This window comes from Eurytemora carolleeae, unplaced genomic scaffold (assembly GCF_000591075.1).
Source record: "Eurytemora carolleeae unplaced genomic scaffold, Eaff_2.0 scaffold1257, whole genome shotgun sequence".
NCBI classification, from domain to species: domain Eukaryota; kingdom Metazoa; phylum Arthropoda; class Copepoda; order Calanoida; family Temoridae; genus Eurytemora; species Eurytemora carolleeae.
The window spans coordinates 62,730-85,025 of record NW_019397193.1 but is presented as its reverse complement, the minus strand read 5'-3'; the positions used below and the strand labels follow the sequence as shown (position 1 = coordinate 85,025).

The window sequence follows — 22,296 nt, the reverse complement described above, 5'->3', positions numbered from 1 at the left end:
TCATAACATTTCTTTCGTTTAAAAAACCAACTAGCTATGTCTATAAACTCCAATAAGCCATGAAAAAAAGAGTTGAGGTGGGGGGAAGGGGAGGTGGTGGGAAGGGGAAGGGGAGGTGAGGGGAGGGTTGGGGAGTTGAGTATGGGGGTTAACATTAGACATTGAGAGAGTAATTCCCTTGAGTAAGATAGAATTGAAGTATAAATTGAAGAGTATGGGTACTGGGGGCATATATTGCGGTTTTGGTTGGTTGGGGGGGGGGGTAAAAGGGTAGGGTTAAGGGGGAATTTGGAGTAGCATGATTAATAAGTCACACTCCTGGGGAGACTATAGAGTGTAGAGTGAAGATTATACAGTGTATAGAGCTGTATATATACCACCTGACATATATACAACCGTTATGCATATACACACACAGACACAGACACACCTCGAAGACATATTTAAAAATCTCCAATCCCAAAAAAAGTTTAATGTCTTTGTCTGAACTTTTTTTTTGTTTAGTCAAAAAGTTTCAGAAATAAAAAATTTGGATTTTTACTTAAACGAGAAAAATACTACAATGAGACCCACAAAAGTGTTTGTTTTTCTCAAGTTATGATTTGTAATTAGTCAAATGAACATTACCCAATACAACTGTGCAGTGTACACAGACCCATTTCACTGAATTAGTTGATTTTCAAGCTACTGCAGTAAAAATTATTTGCTTAAAAAATGACGTTACTTAACTTAATTCATTTCCGCATCTTTATATATATTTATCTATGATATTTGCTGATAAAAATTCATTAACGAGATATATCACGAACCACCCTGTATTCTGTATTGTTTATTAACGAGATATATCACGAACCACCCTGTATTCTGTACTTTTTATTAACGAGATATATTGATTAACCACCCTGTATTCTGTAATGTTTATTAACGAGATATATTGATGAACCACCCTGTATTCTGTACTGTTTAATAACGAGATATATTGATGAACCACCCTGTATTCTGTACTGTTTATTAACGAGATATATCACGAACCACCCTGTATTCTGTACTGTTTATTAATGAGATATATTGATGAACCACTCTGTATTCTGTACTGTTTATTAACGAGACATATTGATGAACCACCCTGTATTCTGTACTGTTTATTAACGAGATATATGTATTCTGTTCTGTTTATTAATGAGATATATTGATGAACCACCCTGTATTCTGTACTGTTAATTAACGAGATATATTGATGAACCACCCTGTATTCTGTACAGTTTATCCACAAGATATATTGATGAACCACCCTGTATTTCTATACTGTTTATTAATGAGATATATTGATGAACCACCCTGTATTCTTTACTGTTTTTAACGAGATATATTGATGAACCACCCTGTATTCTTTACTGTTTTTTAACGAGATATATAGATGAACCACCCTGTATTCTGTACTGTTTATTAACGAGATATATTGATGAACCACACTGTATTCTGTACCGTTTTTAACGAGATATATATATTCTGTACTGTTTATTAACGATATATATTGATGAACCACCCTGTATTCTTTACTGTTTTTTAACGAGATATATATTCTGCTCTGTTTATTAACGATATATATTGATGAACCACCCTGTATTCTTTACTTTTTATTAACAAGATATATCACGAACCACAGTGTATTCTGTACTGTTAATCAACGGAATATGTATATTCATGAACCACCCTGTATTCTATGCTAATCATTTACGGAGTATATTCATGAACCACCCTGTATTCTATGCTAATCATTTACGGAATATATTCATGAACCACCCTGTATTTTCCTCATAGGCCTCCTGCTGTTCAATAGTTAGTTATCAAATTTTTAAGAAACTAATTGGATGGATGGGATGGATGTAAATGATGAGATGGATGGGATGGAAGAAGGTTGGGATAGATGATAAAATGTCTGGTTTTGTACCACCCAGAGATTCCACTGGACAATACTCTTTATCATAGATATTTATTATCTTATCTTACTTCTCATTAAACATTCATTTCTCTCAAATTCTTTCTATTTTCAGATTTATTCTCATTGTTTTTATAATCTTATTTCTACATTTTGATTTAATTTATATCTGATATTTCTATAAGTCACTTTATTTCTATTTTTTTTACACATTTTTCAATAGATTTTCAGCTTCCAATATTTCTATTTTCCCTGTTTCTTTCAAGTTTCATTTTTTTATCTTTCCTGAGTTAGGATTCCAGAATATCCCACCCATAAAATCGTGGACATTAAACTATTCATGTGTTTATTTAATGCAAATAATTAAACCAGCAGCAGCTTGAAAATAAACTTTTTAAGTAGTGTGTGTACGCTACACAATATCTGTGTTTCTTTTTTATTGGACTATTTAAAATCATACCTTGATTATAACAGTCGTCGTAGAGATAACTAGAAAACTCTAAAATAGGAAGACGACAGTTAGACTCAAGCTCTGACTTTAAATAGTTTAATTGGCATGGGAAACAGCAATTGTGCAGTGTCTAGTAATACAATTGGCTTTGTAACAGCATCAAATACACTTTAGTATTGCTATAAAGTCGTCTTCCTAGTTCCGAGTTTTCTGGTTATCACTGAATTCAACAGTTTTTTGAGTCTTACTGTATTTTTAAGCTCAAAATGTGCTACTCCTTACTCTAACCACTTTGTCACAAAATTACAATAAAACATGGTTTAATATAAGATAGTATTACCTTTACAATATTTTGATATCCTGGATTTCTAGTGGTCGGCGTATCCTTATCCATTACTGGATATATGTCCCATTCAACCAGTAAATAGTAATTATACCAGACAAAAGCTCCCGCACTCCTGTAGATAGATAGATAGATAGACAGAGGTTTAGATATAAGTATAGATGGATAGATAGTTGGATAGACAACTTTAGATCTATTAATTACATTGAAATATATCCAAGGTTAGGTTAAAACAATGCTTTTAATTCTGCAGCAGGAGAAACAGACCCCCTGCTAATAGGGGTTCCTGGAGAACTTAGAGAGAGGAGAACCTTAAGAACCAGAGGAAACAAGAGAACCTAGAGCAACTTAAGAACTTATAACATGAAGAACCTGATAAAATCTGAGAATCAAAGGAACCTTAAAGAGAACTTAAATAACTGAAACCTGAAAACCCATAGAACCTGAATAATCTTGAAAACATAAAGCACCTAGAGAACCTAAACCTAGAGAACCTAAACCTAGAGAACCTTAACGTAGAGAACCTATACCTACAGAACCTAAACCTACATGACTTAAACTTAAAGAACCTAAACCTAGAGAACCTAAACCTAGAGAAACTAAACCAACAGAACCTAAACCTACAGAACCTAAACCTACAGAACCTAAACCTACAGAACCTAAACCTAGAGAACCTTAGCCTACAGAACTTAAACCTACAGAACTTAAACCTACAGAACCTAAACCTAGAGAACCTTAGCCTACAGAACCTAAACCTACAGAACCTAAACCTACAGAACCTAAACCTACAGAACCTAAACCTACTGAACCTAAACCTAGAGAACCTTAGCCTACAGAGCTTAAACCTACAGAACCTAAACCTACAGAACCTAAACCTAGAGAACCTTAGCCTACAGAGCTTAAACCTACAGAACCTAAGCCTACAGAACCTAAACCTACAGAACCTAAACCTACAGAACCTAAACCTACAGAACCTTAGCCTACAGAACTTAAACTTAAAGAACCTAAACCTAGACTACCTGAAGAACCTAGGAAACCTAAAGAACCTTGCGAGAACATGAAACACCTAAAGAACCCCCAGAACCAAAGAACCATGAGAACATGAAACACCTAGAGAACCTAAATCTAGAAAATCCGAACCTAGAGAACCTCAACCCAGAGCACCGTAAAATCTTTAGAACATGAAACACCTAGAGAACCTGAAGATTGAAGAACCTAAAACAAAGATCAAAAACTATGATAGCATGAAACATTCAGAGAACCTGAAGAACCCAGAGATTAGAACCTGAAGAAACTAGATAATCTGAAGAACCCGAGAAAAAAAAAAAACTAGAGAACCAGAAGAATCTTGAGAACATAAAACATCTAGAGGACCTAAGTCTAGAGAACCTGAACCTAGAGAACCCTAAGAATCTTAAGAATCAAGACAACCTAAACAGTCTAGAGAGTCTTAAAAATCTAAATAACCTGTAAAAAATGTAAAAACAAAACAAAAACTAGAGAACCTGGTGAAACTGGAGAACCTGGTGAAACTGGAGAACCTGGTGAAACTGGAGAACCTGGTGAAACTAGAGAACCTGGTGAAACTAGGTAACCTGGTGAAACTAGGGAACCTGGTGAAACTATAGAACCTGGTGAAACTAGGGAACCTGGTGAAACTGGAGAACCTAGAAAGCATAAAAGATCTAAAACACCTGAAAACCCAAAAGAACTTGAGGAACCAAGAGAATCTGAGAAAACTTAAGAACCTAAAATTGTAAGAAAATAAAAACTGAAGAAACTGAAGTATCCATGTAGAACCTAGAGAACCTATAGAACGTAATTAGTGAATAAAGTTAAAGAACCTAGAGAACCTAATAAACCTTCTGAAATCCTAATTCTTAAAAAAAATTATGAAAATTTTGATGTTTCTAAAAAGTTGTTTTGTTCTCACACAAACAAAGAAATATAATGAAAAGATGTAAAAAAATCAATAGTCACATGATCGCCAGCTGATATTCCAAATGATATTTATAGAAATACTAATTGTATTTCATAAAACCAAATATTTAAGAATCTAAAATGCACACAAGTTTGCAACAATATAAACTGGAAAACTGAAAAAGTTGAAAATCTACCAAATTATGTATCTCTCCCCCTGACTGTACGTATACCCGATTACATCACGTCTTATTAAATATTAGATACATCGGCCCACAGGAGGATATTTTAAACTTTCAAATTTTGTTAACTAACCAATCTACCTAATTTTACTAAAACTCTTCCCCCCCCCCATGTCCTCCCCTAACATACCCTGTAATTACACCCCTGGATTTAATGACTATAAAAGCATTAAATTGACCAGGGTTTCGGAGTCTTTAATTACTTTATCCAGAGCATTAAAGATGTCCTTCATTTTCATCTCCTCTCTATCTTTCTATCTCTTACAATCAGTTATTTAATCTGTCTAACAAACTCTAATTTTTATTATGAAGAATGAATTATTGGTGTACAGAAGGTATGTTTTTGAGATCAAAATGTTGTTTCAGTCATTTAATTGGTGAAAATGGTTAATACTCAATATCAGAGTTTTTATAGGAACACTATTTTCGATCTTCAGCAACAATTAACTTTTTAGCATATACATATATCACAGCGATTAGTTTTTTTCGGTTTTCATGTTTTTACTCTGGATTCTAGGAAGATGGCACAAACGGTTTAAATTTAACCAAAACTGGTTAATGCGCATATTTTCTAGCTACTTCAGGAGGCCGGCCAACTCAGCTATATAGGACTGCGCCATCTGAAGAGTTTCATATTTGGAAAGCTGATGTTGGGGACCTAGCCCTGGCAGTACACGACGTAACCGATCGAATCCACGGTTTAATAAATCCATTCTCCGCCTTTCTCGTGCATTTGCTGCAAGTCGTCTTCTGCGCATTTCCGATTCTGGTAGAGATTTAGAGGAATTCTTAAGAGATTCAGGACTATCTGCTTTATGATAGGTCAGATCGACTGGACAGGGGGATTGAACAAGGGTAGGAAATTCTTCTGGACTTCCTGGGGAAAATGTTGTCTCCAAGGAGTCTGTATCAGTGAAGGTAAAATCAGGGTAATCCTCTTCGCTGCAAAAAAGAGCTAAATTATCTTAAAGAAATATATAATTATCATATAAATGCAATAAATGTTACTTGGGTTCAAAAGTAATTTATTAAATTTATTATTTGTTACCTAAATTTGTGTGTTGATTCTGAAGTTTTAATATTTGTTCTTCCATGGTACTTTTCAATCCAACATTCTTCTGACAATTCTGTTGTGAGAATTTTATCCTGTAATTTGGACTTTTTGACTTTCAGCTCCGGTCCCTCCGACAATATATGCCTTTTTACAGCTGTTGTATGCATGGTTTTCTCTACTTGTGTGATCTTGAGAAAGGCTTCCTTGAAAACTGCCCCTCGGCTTACAATCTGAGTGACGAGGACTAACTAATGACCGAGGAAGGTTGTAATGTCTTGCAGAGCGGAGTTTAATTATGTCCTATCTGTCCGGCGGTTCCTTGATTACTGCGCTGGAAACTGTTTCGCGGGTTTGCTACCAGGCATTGAGCCGGCCACCCAAGATCTCTCAGTAGAGATCTCACCGCGGTATTCCCTTACACTGCTCACACAGCACCAGGGGTGATTTCAACGCAGCATGCAACGGTAGCGTTTCCTCAATATGCGGGAACTAAGGTTTAATCGTAGACTGGGAACCTCTTCTTTTTTCAACTCTTTTTTGGGTCAGCTGATATTTATTTTTTGAGTTTGATCAAATAGAAATGCATAATAGATTTATTTTGTTTAACGTTTTTTCTTGTTTATTGGGAATCAAATATAGAAATCTTCTTTCCGATGCTATACTGCTATACTGCTATATTGCATTACTGAACGTTTCAGATATTTTTTCTAAATTTGTTTACACGCATTTTTCTTTTTTATTGAAATGTCCGTAAGAATTATGTAATTTTCGACTGAACATTAAAAAATATCAGTTTTCAATATTAATATGAATTCTTTTCCCCTTTCTTAGATGAAAGATAGAATAAAGACGACAGTCATTTCACAGTTTCTGGTTATCGAGCTGTAGTATCTGATATGGTAAAAATAATCTCGGGACCTAAGAAAATTGGATGCCTTTAAAACAATTGCTAAAAACCCTCTTCTCTTTATCAAACGGTTTGCTGATTTTTCATGGGGTTAAATAAAATAAAACTATTCTGTCTTTATATCCTGTCAAATACTCCTTTTAATCAACAACCTTTTTTATCTGAACAATTAATTAATTGTCCCCGACCCTTTCTGTTGGACCGTATAGACCCTAATTATGGGTTGATGGCCCATCTTTAGTACTCTCTATACAACACAAGGACGTGTCTTTTAACCAACCGTTTACTATTCTTTATACTGTCAATATTAAACCCAGTAGCTAGGGGAATATGGGAACTATTCCCAGTAGATAGGGGAATATGGGAACTATACCCAGTAGCTAGGGGAATATGGGAACTATACCCAGTAGAGGAACATGGTAACTATACCCAATAGCTTGTGAAACATGGGAAGGGGAACTATAACCAGTAGCTAGGGTAACATGGGAACTATTCCCGGTAGCTAGGGAAACATGGGAACTATACCTAGTAGCAAGAGGAACATAGGAACTATACCCGGTAGCTAGGGGAACATGGGAACTATACCCAGTAGCAAGAGGAACATGGAAACTATACCCAGTAGCAAGAGGAACATGGGAACTACACCTAGTAGCTAGAGGAACAAGGGAACTATACCCAGTCGCTAGGGAAACATGGGAACTATACCCGGTAGCTAGGGAAACATTGGAACTATACCCAGTAGCTAGGTGAACATGGGAACTATGCCCAGTAGCTAGGGGAAAATGGGAACTATACCCGGTAGCTAGGGAAACATGGGAACTATTCCCAGTAGCTAGGGGAACATGGGAACTATACCCAGGAGCTAGGGGAAAATGGGAACTATACCCAGTAGCTAGGGGAACATGGGAACTACACCTAGTAGCTAGAGGAACATGGGAACTATACTCGGTAGCTAGGGGAACATGGAAACTACACCTAGTAGCTAGGGGAACATTGGAACTATACCCAGTAGCGAGGGGAATATGGGATCTATACCCAGTAGATAGGGGAACATGGGAACTATACCCAGTAGCTAGAAGAACATGGGAACTATACCCGGTAGCTAGAGGATCATGGGAACTATACCCAGTAGCTAGGGGAACTTGGGAACTATACCCAGTAGCTAGAGGATCATGGGAACTATACCCAGTAGCTAGAGGAATATGGGAACGTAGTAGGTAGGGGAGTTACTAGCGAAACGTTTTGGTCGCGTATGAAAACTAAGTGACTACAAGGTTTATAATTTTCGGTGGTCATCTAAGCCTATATACGGTACTTGAGAAATTTCAAACTATGGTTCTCTAATTGTTGAAAAGACACGGGTTTAAATCACTGACGTACTTTTAAACTTTCAGATAGAAAATATACTTTAAAAACAGGATTGGAAGATTTGAAGTGTAGTGATTTACGGGATTAAACTTCTAATAAGGAATGAAGGATTAAAGTATACTGTTCTACGGGATTAAACTCCTAATAAGGAATATAGGATTAAAGTATACTGTTCTACGGGATTAAACTCCAAATATTGAATAAAGGATTAAAGTATACTGTTCTACGGGATTAAACTCCTAATAAGGAATATAGGATTAAAGTACACTGTTCTACGGGATTAAACTCCTAATAATGAATAAAGGATTAAGGTACACTGTTCTGTGATACTAAACTCCTAAAAAGGAATATAGGATTAAAGTATACTGTTCTACGGGATTAAACTCCTAATATTGAATAAAGGATTAAACTATACTGTTCTACGGGATTAAACTGCTAATAATGAATAAAGGATTAAGGTACACTGTTCTGTGATACTAAACTCCCAATAAGGAATAATGGATTAAAGTATACTGTTCTATGGGATTAAACTCCTAATAAGGAATAAAGGATTGAAGTATACTTTACCAAGTATACTGATCTACGGAATTAACCATATTCACTCTGACGTCTGGCTTCATGACTGGTTTCCTGGGGGGTCAAATCGATCCCCCCTCTATTTTCTCATTGTGACACAAATCTTTAACATTTGATGATTTTAGAAAGCCCTTGGGCTTTACTTCAATAATCTGCAAAAATGGCAAATTTGTAAAAATCTAATTTTTGCGAAATCTAGTGATTAAGCAAAAAATGTTCAAAAACAAAAATTCCGCAAATTGCAACAAATTATTCATTTTTAAAAAGCCCTTGACCCAGCGAACTCAAATCTGCAAAAACATTTTCAAAATTTTTAAAACCTAAGTGTGTATTCAAGAAAAACTTTTAATGTGCAAATTCCCTTGAAAGGCGTCTGTGCAAAAATCTGTGCAAAATTTCTTTTCAAAAATTGTGCAATCTGAATGCTTTTGTTAAAGGCTTTCCAAAGAGCTATAAAATGTTGAAATCCAATGACTGGAAGTAGGTCTAACTATAGATTTAGTCTGGTATAGGTAAAATAAGGCATTTAGGCAGTATGCCTGAGGACTCAGACAGTAGGTATAAAAGCCCAGCTTTTAGCCTTAAGTGATAGGCATGTGTTAGTTAGAAAAGGCAGAAAATTTGAGCTTCCTGGCTCAAATACTTTTTGAGTAATTGCAAAATAAACGATAGTCAAACTACCCCCCCCCCACAGAGTAAATAGGGACTCCTAATAATGAATAAAGGATTAAAGTATTCTGTACTATGGAATTAAACTCCTAATAATGAATAAAGGATTAAAGTATACTGTACTATGGGATTAAACTCCTAATAAGGAATAAAGGATTAAAGTATACTGTTCTACGGGATTAAACTCCTAATAATGAATAAAGGATTAAAGTATACTATGGAATTAAACTCCTAATAATGAATAAAGGATTAAAGTATACTGTACTATGGGATTAAACTCCTAATAAGGAATAAAGGATTAAAGTATACTGTTCTACGGGATTAAACTCCTAATAATGAATAAAGGATTAAAGTATACTGTTCTATGGAATTAAACTCCTAATAATGAATATAGGATTAAAGTATTCTGTTCTATGGAATAAAACTCCTAATAATGAATAAAGGATTAAAGTATACTGTTCTACGGGATTAAACTCGTACTAATGAATAAAGGATTAAAATATTTTTTACTATGGAATAAAACTCCTAATAATGAATATAGGATTAAAGTATACTGTACTATGGAATTAAACTCCTAATAATGAATAAAGGATTAAAGTATACTGTTCTACGGGATTAAACTCCTAATAATGAATAAAGGATTAAAGTATTCTTTACTATGGAATTAAACTCCTAATAATGAATAAAGAATTAAACTTGGAATAAAGTATTGAACTGCTAAAATAATGATTACAGGACTGAATCTTGATGTTATCTATATGCAGGAGCCCGGTGCCTCACTACACTGCTTCTGTTTCTGTTTTATTGAACCAATTAAATAAAAAGCAAGATGTCTACAACCTGCTCTTGAGGTAGGGCTGGGCGTCGTTAATGAGCAACTATCAATTTTTTTTAACGAACTGGATTTCCTGTTAACGACCACATTGTTTGGAAAATTCTTTCAGCAACGGTACGATCATAAGTTTACAAAGAATTTGGAAAAAAACGAATGTTAAACAAACGCTCCAAACGAAATGACCGGTTTTCAAAAATCAAGAGTTTGCCCCGTCCTAGCTCAGAACAATTAATACACACTCGTAAATATAATTTTCTGAGACTAGTTTATTTACAGAGTTAACCACCAAGTATGAGCCTATACAAAGACAAACTGGACAATTTTAAAACATCAAAATTTAAACTTAAATATATCGTTTACAATTAACAATAAATGTAACATTACCGACAGTGAATCAGGTAAGTCCATCTCTAAATGGAAGGTTTCTTGAAATTACAACTTCTGTCAGCTTTAATAAGGAATATTTACAACACTTTCTTGCAGTCGTCTCTAATGTCGCAACTTTTGTGAACAATCTATAATGTATCAAAACCTATACAAAGTTTGTGTCTCAATTTCTCAAATGGTCTCAATTTAGCTTTTACAGGTATTAATTGATAATATCAAAATAATTACACTGTATGTCAAAAAATTCAAATCTGTGACGAATTTACATAAAAATCATTATCACTTAACTTAAAAAAAGAGTTACAGGACAAAGCAAACTTTCTAAATCGTCTGATAATAATGCCTATTTTTAAAATACAGGTGCGTACTCTTCTATTAATTAATTTAAACCAGGGAATAGGATTAAAGGGAAAGAAAATGGTGCTGGTCTGGCAAGAGAAAGCCAGTCGCACTGCTTTGCAGACCAGTACGGTAACCTTACACACACTCTTTTGGTACAGACACACATGACTACAGTCAAGGAAATTGCAGAACAATGTTGTCAATTATAATTAAATTTGAATAACAAGTAGTTTATTGTAAACTTTAATCAAATTATATTCTTTGCATGAAAATTTGGCTTTATAGTGTTGAATTAAATATGTAAATAATATATTACATGCATATTTAACTTATTTTTGAGTAAACAATTAACAATAAACAAATGTACTCTTCTAGACTGTACAAATACTGAGATTCTTATGTACCGTAGATACCTACAGTACACACCTTTGGTACGGTAACCTTACACACACTCTTTTGGTACAGACACACACACACACACATGACATTTCCGCCTCCGGATTTAAACTTATGTGAGATTAACATGTTTTATTTTCCATTGTGTAAAGTAAAACTATGGAGTAAAGAGAATAAAAAACTGTTTTCTAACTTCCCAGAGAACTATAATGGCAATGTAGTATGTAGTATGTTTATATTATATATTTTATTTTTCTATTTTCTAGATCCAATATAGTTATTGTAAGAAAGTGTGTGAAGTTGATAGAATGATGTGAACACAACAAATAAATGTCTAAATGTTAACATGAATGGAGGGAGGGATAGACCTATAATGACCCCTCACACCTTCCTATAATTTACCTTGTAATATCCCTCTCCTGTCTCTCCTTTATCATTACAACTACAATATTACTTAAGAAATAACAATTTGACTCATATCGTCTTAGCTACTCCATCCAATACATAAAATTCATGTAAATTCATCATAAAACTTATTTATTTCGCGAAATTCATCCAATCTATTAAATTCATCCAATTCATGAAATTCATCCAATCTATTAAATTCATAAAATTTATAAAATTCATCCGATTAAGTTCAACCTATCCATCCAATTCACAAAATTCATTTAAATCATTCAATTCATCCAATTCAAGGAATTCATCAGATTCTTTCAATTCATAAAATCAACCCAATTCATCAAATTCATCAAATTAATACAATTAATCAATTTCTTCCAATTCATCAAATTCATCCGGTTAACTTCATTCAATTAATAAAAATTCATTAAAAAATAAAATCATTGAAATCCACGAACCTCTGATCCTTTAGTAAAAGTAAATTCTATCTAAAGTCTGACCGCGTCAACCATTTTGCACCGGCTAGTCCTATTGAGTGTCTGCTTTATTTACCAAATGTCCGGGAGATACAGTACAAACTGGGACCGGAAAGGTTGACCCGGCTCGGAAATTCAAATGTACTACAGCTGCCCGTGAATCATCCAATGATAATTAAATTGTCATTTTCAATACGTTCATCCAACCAAATATTTAATTACATTTATTCATTTTCAATACATTCAATACTTCCTAACTTACTCTAAATCATCCATTTCATCACATTATCATCATTATTATTATTATTATTATTATTATTATTATTATTATTATTATTATTATTACCAATTAACAAAGATCAAGATCAAGGATTGATCTCGATATTCACAATGCAAGAATTCCCACCTCTGATTATATTTCTCTCCCGGGTTCTAGAATATCGGCAGAAATTATTAAATGAATTCAATTATGTTTATTACTTATTTAGTAATTATATCAAATTGATTTAAAGGATTTGAATAATTGTCTTCAAGTTAAACTCATTATTTTTTCAATTAATGTCGTTCATATGGTTTTCATTAACTTCTACTTTCTATTTTCTTTTTCTCTTTCATGTAAGAACTAAGTAATAGTATCATTTTTTTCTTTCTCCATAATTTCTCAACTTCTTTTCATAAATTAAGTTCCACCTCTTATTTTATCTTTTGTTTACTTCCTTATTCCTTATCTTTCTTTTTTAACAATTACTTCCTTATTTATAATGTATTATTTAATTTTCTTTATCTTTTCCTTCATAATTTTTCTCTTTTAACCTATTTTTCATGAATATTGAAGTATATGGGTAAGTCTTTGGTGGTATTTGACCGTAGATGTATTGAAAGGAAGACTATTGTTCTGGTCGATTATCTAATTATCGGAAGGTATGCAGTTCTTATAGCTGAGCAGGCATGTACATTGTACATTGCATAGTTGGTCAGTAGTCACATGTACAGCAGTTTTTTTCAAATATATGTACAGTGTACACTACATAATTGGTCAGTAGGCACATTGTACAGCAGTTGGTTAGTATAGATGTAAAATGCAAAGTTTGTCAGTAGTTACTTAAGTACATTGTACAGCAGTAGTTAGTAGATATACGTGCAGTACATAGTTTGTGAGTAGTTACATTTACAGAAGTTAGATAATAGATAGATGAGCAGTAAATTTTGATCAGTAGTTACATGTACCATGAACAAGAGTTGGTTCTTAAAAAGATAAACAAACATGGTAATTGGTAAGTTAGTAGTAATATGTAAAGGAGTTGGTTCTTAAGTAGATGCACACTGTACATACAAGAAAAGTTAGTCAGTAAATACTAAATGTACAGTAGCATGTACAAATTACAAAATTGCAATGTACATTGTTCACTATATAGTCAATTCCGAAGTAACAATATTGTATATTGTACAGTAGTTGTTTCGATGTTAAAACAAATATGTTTTTGGTAAAAAACAATGTGGCTTCTACTTTTTCACAAGTTGAAATAAATTTGTATGACCAAACTTAGAAAGTGTTAGAATGGATGAGATACAATTGGTATGATTGGTTTTATCCGCTGGGATGATGCCACGTCAAATTCTCTTTTCCTCAATTCAAATATTTGGCGGGAAACTGGTCAAAAATTAAAATGAAATATGGCGGCCATAAATAATAGTTCGGAAGTGTATTAGTAAGAAAATGATAAATTCCGTCCAACTTTTTCTTATTAATAAGGGGTTAATTATACAATGAATTTATCGTGAATGGGTAAAAAGCAATAATTTACAGAAGGAGTGTATCATTAATTAAAGAAAATATGTGGTTTGATCAATTTTTATTTGATTTCTAGGTAGGGGGTTGATTTAACCATGTACAAGGGGAGCACAGAAAATTTTCAGCCAAACAGAGGAAAATAGGGTGAATAAAGGCAGTGCATTTGTAGAACGATTCATTATTTGAAATATAAACTAAATACATTTATTAATTTTTTTTTTTTTTTCATGTTGTTTTACATTCCCCCACGAGAGGTGTCTAACAAACCAAAAATTAAGATATAACGCCAATTCGAAGATATCGACCACCCAAAAATTCCATTCTTCTTTTCCCCTTACCCTCTAACCACTCCCTCTTCCCTACCTGAAGAAACTAGATAATCTGNAGGTTGCCTCTTTTGCATAAGCAAGGAGGGAGGGCCGGAGGATGAAAAAAATGTATTTCAGGCGATTTTTATTTTGAGTTTTAAACATTAAAATATCTATTTTGGAGGGACAATATTGAAAAAAAATAGAAAGAATTTATTGACATTTTTTAAATCTTCTTTATAACTCACAAGCGTAACTAAAAAGACTAATCAGTCTCAAATGGTCGAAAATTTAGAGTCATTTCTTGTTTCTTTTATTGCTGTATTAACGTTTAAATTAACTATACTTAAATATATATCCTGTCTATCCTGTCTATCCTGTCTATCTTGTCTGTCTTGTCTATCCTGTCTATTCTGTCTAACCTGTCTATCCTGTCTATCCTGTCTATCTTGTCTGTCTTGTCTATCCTGTCTATCCTGTCTATCCTATCTATCTTGTCTGTCGTGTCCATCCTGTCTATCCTGTCTATCCTGTCTATCCTGTCTATCATGTCTATATCCTGTTTATCCTGTCTATCTTGTCTATCCTGTCTGTCTGTCTATCCTGTCTATCCTGTCTACCCTATCTATCTTGTCTGTCTTGCCTATCCTGTCTATCCTTTCTACCCTATCTATCTTGTCTGCCTTGTCTATCATGTCTATATCCTGTCTATCCTGTCTATCCTGTCTATCTTGTCTATCCTGTCTGTCTGTCTATCCTGTCTAGCTTGTCTATCCTGTCTATCCTGTCTATCCTGTCTATCCTGTCTATCCTGTCTATTCATGTCTATCCTGTCTATCCTGTCTATCCTGTCTATCCTGTCTATCCTGTCTCTCCTGTCTATCCTGTCTATCCTGTCTCTCCTGTCTATCCTGTCTATCCTGTCTATCCTGTCCATATCCTGTCCATCCTGTCTATCCAGTCTATCCTGTCTATCCTGTCTACCCTGTCTATCATGTCTACCCTTGTCTATCCTGTCTATCCCGTCTTTCCTGTCTATCCAGTCTACCCTTGTCTATCCTGTCTATCCTGTCTATCCTGTCTATCCTGTCTATCCTGTCTACCATGTCTATCCTGTCTATCCTGTCTATCCTGTCTATCCTGTCTACCCTGTCTACCCTGTCTATCCTGTCTATCATGTTTATCCTGTCTATCATGTTTATCCTGTCTATCCTGTCTATCCTTCTAATCTGTCTATCCTTCTATTCCTTAAAATTAAGAATTTTGTCGTAAATCTTTTAATAACATTTTTCAAGTTCTTTCAATTTATAAAAACTGTCCTAATTGCTCCTTCTTCTTCTTCTGGAATTTGAAAGTTAACGTAAAATCGTCTAAACCAACCTTAAACGTTACCCCCCCCCCTGCCCAATGTTGATATATTTAGAGTTAAAATAACAGATAGGTTTAATTTACCTGTTAGTCACACACAATAAATACAGCGCGTGTGCCACAAATTAAAGGTTGTGAGTAGAGAAGCCTGAAAGTTGTCTAAAACTGGTCAAATTGTTTTATACCAATTCTCTGAACCTACCCCATCCCTCACAACCTCTACCCCGTCCCATCTCATCCCATTTCTCATCCCACTCCATTCTCCCACCTTTATACCTCATCTACATTTTCCCACCCTCCTCTCATCTCATTTCCATATCCCATATGTACATCCCATTTCATCCAATTTTCTTTTTCTCCTTCTCATAAATCAACATTTTCTCTAACTCATCTATATTTGCTCGTCCTATCGTATCCCATATTCCCATCCCACTTGATCCCATTTTCCCTTTCCACTTCATCTCGTTTTCCCTTTCCACTTTATTCCTTTTTCCCTTCCCACTTCATCTCGTTTTCCCTTCCTAATGTATTCTATGTTCCCTTTCCACTTTAGTCCATTTTCCCTTCCCACTTCATCTGATTTTCCCTTCCTAATCTATTCCATTTTCCCATTCCACTTCATCTCGTTTTCCCTTCCAATTTTATCCCATATTCCCTTCCCACTTCATCTCGTTTTCCCTTCCCACTTTATTCCATTTTTCCTTCTCATTTCATCTCGTTTTCCCTTCCAGTTTTATTCCTTTTTCCCTTCCCACTTCATCTCGTTTTCCCTTCCAATTCTATTCCATTTTCCCTTCCCCCTTCATAACGTTTTCCCTTCCAATTTTATTCCATTTTCCCTTCCCACTTCATCCCATTTGCTCCTTCAGCCAAATAAACTTTTCTCTTTATTCTCAGTCTTCGATTCTCCTTCCTGTTTATAAAACTTTCTATCCTTATCTTTCATCCCTCTTTACCTTCAATTATTATAATACTTACTATCCTCATTCCTCATCAGTGTTAACTTCCATCCTTATAAAGTTTACTATCCTCATTCCTCATCCCACTTTACCCTCCATGCTTATATACTTACTTTCCTCTTTCCTCATCCCACTTTTCCATCCATCCTTATAATGTTTATTATCCTCATTCCTCATCCAGCTTTACCTCCCATCTATAAAATATTTATCATCCCCATTCTTTATCCACAGAACACATGATCCTTATCACAATTGCCCCTTGATTCTAACCTCATCCTTCACTTTTCATCCTTTCACTTCTTTCCTACCCCTTCTCCCTCCCTCCATTTCTCCTCTTTTCTTTCTTCCTCCATTTCTCCTTTCACTTTCACTCCTTTCTTTATTTCATCTCCGTTCTCAATTCCCTTCCTTTCTGAATTTCATTCGGCCTTTCTCCTTCCTCTTTTACACCTTTCTTAATTTCCCCCTTCTTCCTTCCACTTTCACTCCTTTCTTTCTTCCCCCTTTCTCCTTCCATTTCTCCTCTTTTCTTTCTTCCCCCCTTTCTCCTTCCACTTTCACTTCTTACTTCATTCACCACCTTTCTCCTTTCACTTCCAAGCCTTTCTTTATTCCCTTCCTTTCTCCTTTAACTTTCACACCTTTTTTAATGAACCCCCTTTCTCCTTTCACTTCCACACCTTTATTAAGTCACCCTCTTTCTCCTTCCACTTCCACTCCTTTCCTAATTCACCCCTTTCTCCCTCCGCTTCCTTCCACCTTCTTCCTAATTCACCCCTTTTCTCCTTTCACTTTCAATCCTTCTCTAATTTACCTCCTTTCTCCTTCCACTTCCACTCTTTTCTTAATTCACCTCCTTTCTCCTGCATACCAAATTCTGCACATCTCAAAATTTACAAGATTTTCGCTGCAGACCATCTTTCCCGCATTATTCAACCATTTTGCCCCAACTAAAACTATTTCAAATCGACTGGTTTAATGCTTGGGGCGAACCAAATTTGCAACTAGAGTGCCAGGAATTGCAAGTTATGATGTGCAAACCTTTAAAAACATGAGTCTAATATCATTAACTGAGGCATGGACGGACACACACACGAATTGACAGACAAAATATCATATTTAACACACGACCAGACAGACAGATGGCCCCAAGATTGGTGGAAGGACATTAAATTATTGTTTGTTTCATACTGGGAGAAAATTAGGAGAGAACATTAGAACAATTTGCGAGAAATCTTCATTCATTTACTATTGATAGATAGATAGACAGAAGGATGGATAGACATTCATTGATAGATAGAAAAGATATGTGTTTCGTTTTTGAATCATGAAAACATAATTTTGGTTCATTAAAAAAACATGTTTAGCCATACATAACAACTTACTTTTTCAAAAACTTAATTTGTTTAATTTGCGAATAACGTTTTTCTGCACACCATAAATAATTGCGAACCTCGCAATTAAATCCAAAATAATCCAGATCAAAAGCTTTTTTGCTTGGGACCACTTTTTAATGGCGGTTAAATTAATTTTTTCTCCCTGCTAGAGGGGTAATAATGAACCAATGTCCTAGAGCCAGGAGACATAAATCAAATCTTGTAACACGGTAGGAGAGAACTTAGCATAACTTAAGCTAGAAAGGACAAATTGCATAATCCGAGCCGGTACAACATGTAATATGCATTCAGTTGTACTGTCCAGTCTGAACTGCCCAGTGTGTACAGTCCACCTAGCTCGTTTAATGCAACAAATGTAGCTTGGCAATATCACAGTGAGGAACTAATTATTCGCCTCAAACTCTATTATTTACTCTTTATATCTTGGAAACCTGATGTTGTACCCATTCGTATTCTGCTCAATCTTTAATGACCACTTTGAAATAAAAGATTAGCTAGTTTTAGTTTTCTACAAGAATTGTCTCTAGTTCTTTTGTCCTTCATTAACTATCAGAGATAGATATAATATTGTTTTAATGTCGTCATTCAACTCCCTTGTATCGTATGACACCCTGTATTTGATCCCTAGACTTAATCATATCCCCGTATATATCACCAGGTTACAAAGATATAGGGATTAAAAAGCTAGATTCAGGGCTTCAGTTCTTTTTGAAGGCCAGCTTTACATCTTTTTCTGATATTGAACAAATAATGTTTTAAATAAATTTCTATTTCATTTTAATAAATTGCAACTCCTAAAGTTCTATAAGTTCTAAGGTTTAAATTCAAATCCCAAAAACACTGAATGTGTTGTCTTGATTGGGGATATATGTCCAGGCTCAGAGTTTGATATAAAGGTTGGTTTTCAACGAACACTCTCGTTTTCCCAAAACCTTATCTAAACTTCTTTAAACACTTGATTGTAAGTTTCATATTTTCCTTCCAAACCTGGCCCTTGTAAATCATTTTAATCTTTTTAAAACCTTTCTGTATTTCAACCAAGAATCAAAGTTTTCCCCAAAACTAAGTAAATTTTTTCTGAGCCTTGAATTCTTAAGTTTACCCTCGAGATTTTAAATCCATTCCATGGACGGAAAAGTATACCACAGGGCCAATAAAACGATCTATAAATTTCTGATATTATGTCCATTGAAAACTTTCTAAAAAACTACCTGAAATGATGAAAAAGGCCGCAAATAATATCCCAATAAATCTGCGTGTATCGTAGTGTCTGTGAGGGGTAATTATCTGATATAATTACACGGTAGAAGCCTCATATAATCCAAACCTAGAGGATTTAACACAATCCTTAACATATACTGCTTTAGATTCTTTAATAATTATTTTTTATTATTTCAACAATTTTCTATAACTTTCTTGTAATATTTTATCGATCCCTTCGATCTTTTAGAAAACGTTCGGTCAATTTTATTGTTTGCGGCTTGAGGTAATTTTCAGCGAGTTAACCCTTAATTCGAAAATTATAAAAAATTCTTAGTAGCTTCAAAAATGTAATGTAGATTGAAGAACTTGTCGTTTTCTGTTTAAGAAGTGACTCATCTCTCAATTTCTTACTCTTTGCAGCAGTGTAGAAGTGCCTTACCTTGAAACCCACGTGGTTACGGGTATATCAATTTAGGCATTACTATTATTCAAACTTTTAGAATAAATTTAAAAAAGATTTCAAACTGAATTGTTTATGAAAGGACGGACACTCCCAAACAACTTAAAAAATAACATTTCTGTTAATTTCTTTCCTTTTAACTTTATAAGAGAAACCACAATGTCAAAAACAAAGAACTTTTTGAAGTGTTTTCTTTGACATTGTAAATCGCGAGTGTCACTTTTCAAAAGGATGGACACTGGAATTATGATGACAGTCCATTTAAAGGGAGAGACCGGCATATAAAATACTATTTTTACATGTGTTTTCCGTGTTATTAAATAATTGAAAAAAAAAACGTTTAATCTGCCGACCATGAAACAACTGGTGAAATATTACAAACGACTTTGCGCTCTTATTTAAAAATTGTACACCGTAGAAATGTCTCATTTGTATCAAAAGAATTCTAAAGTTTTTCTCTACAATACTGCACTTTCAGCTCAACACCATGTCTAGTCGGTTTCTCCCTTTAACCATTAACATTCGGAGCCAAACAAATAGAATAATAACGCAATATTAAGGCAATAAATGTTGCAAGATTCGANGGAGGTCATAAATTAGAAGCTAATTAGATCAAAGCCTACTGAAGCCGAACGCCTAGAAAATTCGTGTGAAATTAGAGAACCCATAGATCTATTATATACTTGACGTTTAAGTGACCATGTTGAGGGACTGGTTTATTACTTCCTTTTTCTTACTCTCCTGAGTAACCATAGAAACGTTTATATCGTTGATAATATATATTATTAGGGCAACTGGGATATATAAACTATAAACTATTTTTTTTAAACTGATCTATCCTCTTTATTCTCCATTCTCTTGAACTACTCTATCCTCTGCATTCTCTGTTCCTATAAACTACTCTATCCTCTCTATCCTCTGTATTCTCTGTATTCATGAACTACTCTATTTTTTATCTTCTCTCTCCTCTGTATACTCTGTATCCATGATCTACTCTATCCTCTGTATACTCTGTATCCATGAACTACTCTTCTATCCTCTATCCTCTCTATCCTCTGTATTCTCTGTATCCATGAACTACTCTATCCTCTGTTCTCTCTCTGTATTATCTGTATACTCGGTATCCATGAACTACTCTATCCTCTGTTATCTCTCTGTATTATCTGTATACTCTGCATCCATGGACTACTCTATCCTCTTTTCTCTCTCTGTATTATCTGTATACTCTGTATCCATGAACTACTCTATCCTCTCTATCCTCTGTGTATCAATTACTGGTTCTGTAAAGGTATGTTAATAAGAGTTTGGAATGCTACCTCCAGTCAATATTGTATATATTACAACAATAGTGTTCTAACCAACCACTAGCAAAACTCATCCTTTCACCCCCCTTCCCCCCCCCCTCATCTCCTCCCTTCTCTCTAGTATTTTTCTTCAATTATCATCAAGTATCAATCCCTCCCCTTTCCCCAACATTCCGGTCTAATCATTTCCGCTTCCCATTTCCTACTTATATCATTCTGTCTCAATTCTCTATTTTTGTACGTTTTTACACCTAGTAGACGAATACTTATGTAAATAGGGGTTTCGAACCATCAATATCTGGAATCGTGGAGAAGAATTAGTTAAGTAGGTGTCTGGAGTATTTAAGCATAAATGCCCAAAATTGCTTTCGGATATAAATACAACGGTGTTATGTAATTTCCCCATCGCAATTTCTCCAACCCCAACTTCCCAAAAGCAATATCCCCAGCCGGTATTTTCCCAACCCAAAATTCCCCAATCACTAATTCCCCAAACACAACTTTGCCAACAAAAAGTTCCTCATCCAGTAAAGACTAAATATTTCCCTTATTACGATTATCCTAATGAAATCATCAAGTTCTCTTCAGTTCTAACGGTATAATAACCATCAAATTCAATATAAAATATAAAAAATCACAAGAAAATCACAAAAAAAAGTTATAAAAACAAGAAAATTGGTTGTGAGATGAAAAAGGGGAACGAACTCAGATGATGATATGCAAAAAATATAATTTGGAAATTTTCACTTATTTTATTTCTACTGTTTTCCATATCTTCAGGAGATACTACCCTAGCTTCATCTATACATAATCCAATATCTCAAGTAAATAATTTTTTCCTTTCATATTTTCAAATTTGAGAACCATCTTTAAAAACAAGCTTTAACCTAAGAAAATAAAAAGTTTATATTCAAATTATAGAAGTTTATTCTCTAGTTTTAATTTCAATATAAAAGTAATAATTTCTTTTTAAATTGTTGAACTTGACTTAAAGATAACAAGTTAAATTTAAAATAGTCAAAAATTGGGTTCTTGTCAGGTTTTTTTTATATGTATGCTTTATATTAAAACATCTTGAATCAATTTGCTCAAAAGAAATTAATTTATAACTTTGAATTAAAAATATCCAGCATTTATTTGCGAACCTTACCTTAATGGATATGTTTTTAAATCTTTAAAAGGTAGTTTCTATATTTTCATT

General features: G+C 34.2%; 2 protein-coding genes across 2 annotated transcripts; one reads left to right on the top strand and one right to left on the bottom strand.

The window, feature by feature from the left end:
* The first annotated feature begins 1,893 nt into the window (after nucleotides 1-1,893).
* LOC111712651 (protein PF14_0175-like) lies at nucleotides 1,894-3,794 on the top strand. The gene is made up of 2 exons (XM_023487330.1): nucleotides 1,894-1,917; nucleotides 3,174-3,794. The coding sequence occupies exons 1-2, from the start codon at nucleotides 1,894-1,896 to the stop codon at nucleotides 3,792-3,794; spliced, it is 645 nt and encodes a 214-aa protein (XP_023343098.1).
* A 1,562-nt stretch (nucleotides 3,795-5,356) lies between these two features.
* Nucleotides 5,357-6,265, bottom strand: LOC111712652 (neurogenic differentiation factor 1). The gene is made up of 2 exons (XM_023487332.1): nucleotides 5,944-6,265; nucleotides 5,357-5,837 (listed from the first exon to the last, which is right to left on the bottom strand). Exons 1-2 carry the CDS (start codon nucleotides 6,114-6,116, stop codon nucleotides 5,471-5,473), a joined length of 540 nt encoding a protein of 179 aa, XP_023343100.1. The 5' UTR covers nucleotides 6,117-6,265; the 3' UTR covers nucleotides 5,357-5,470.
* Between the last annotated feature and the right edge of the window lie 16,031 nt (nucleotides 6,266-22,296).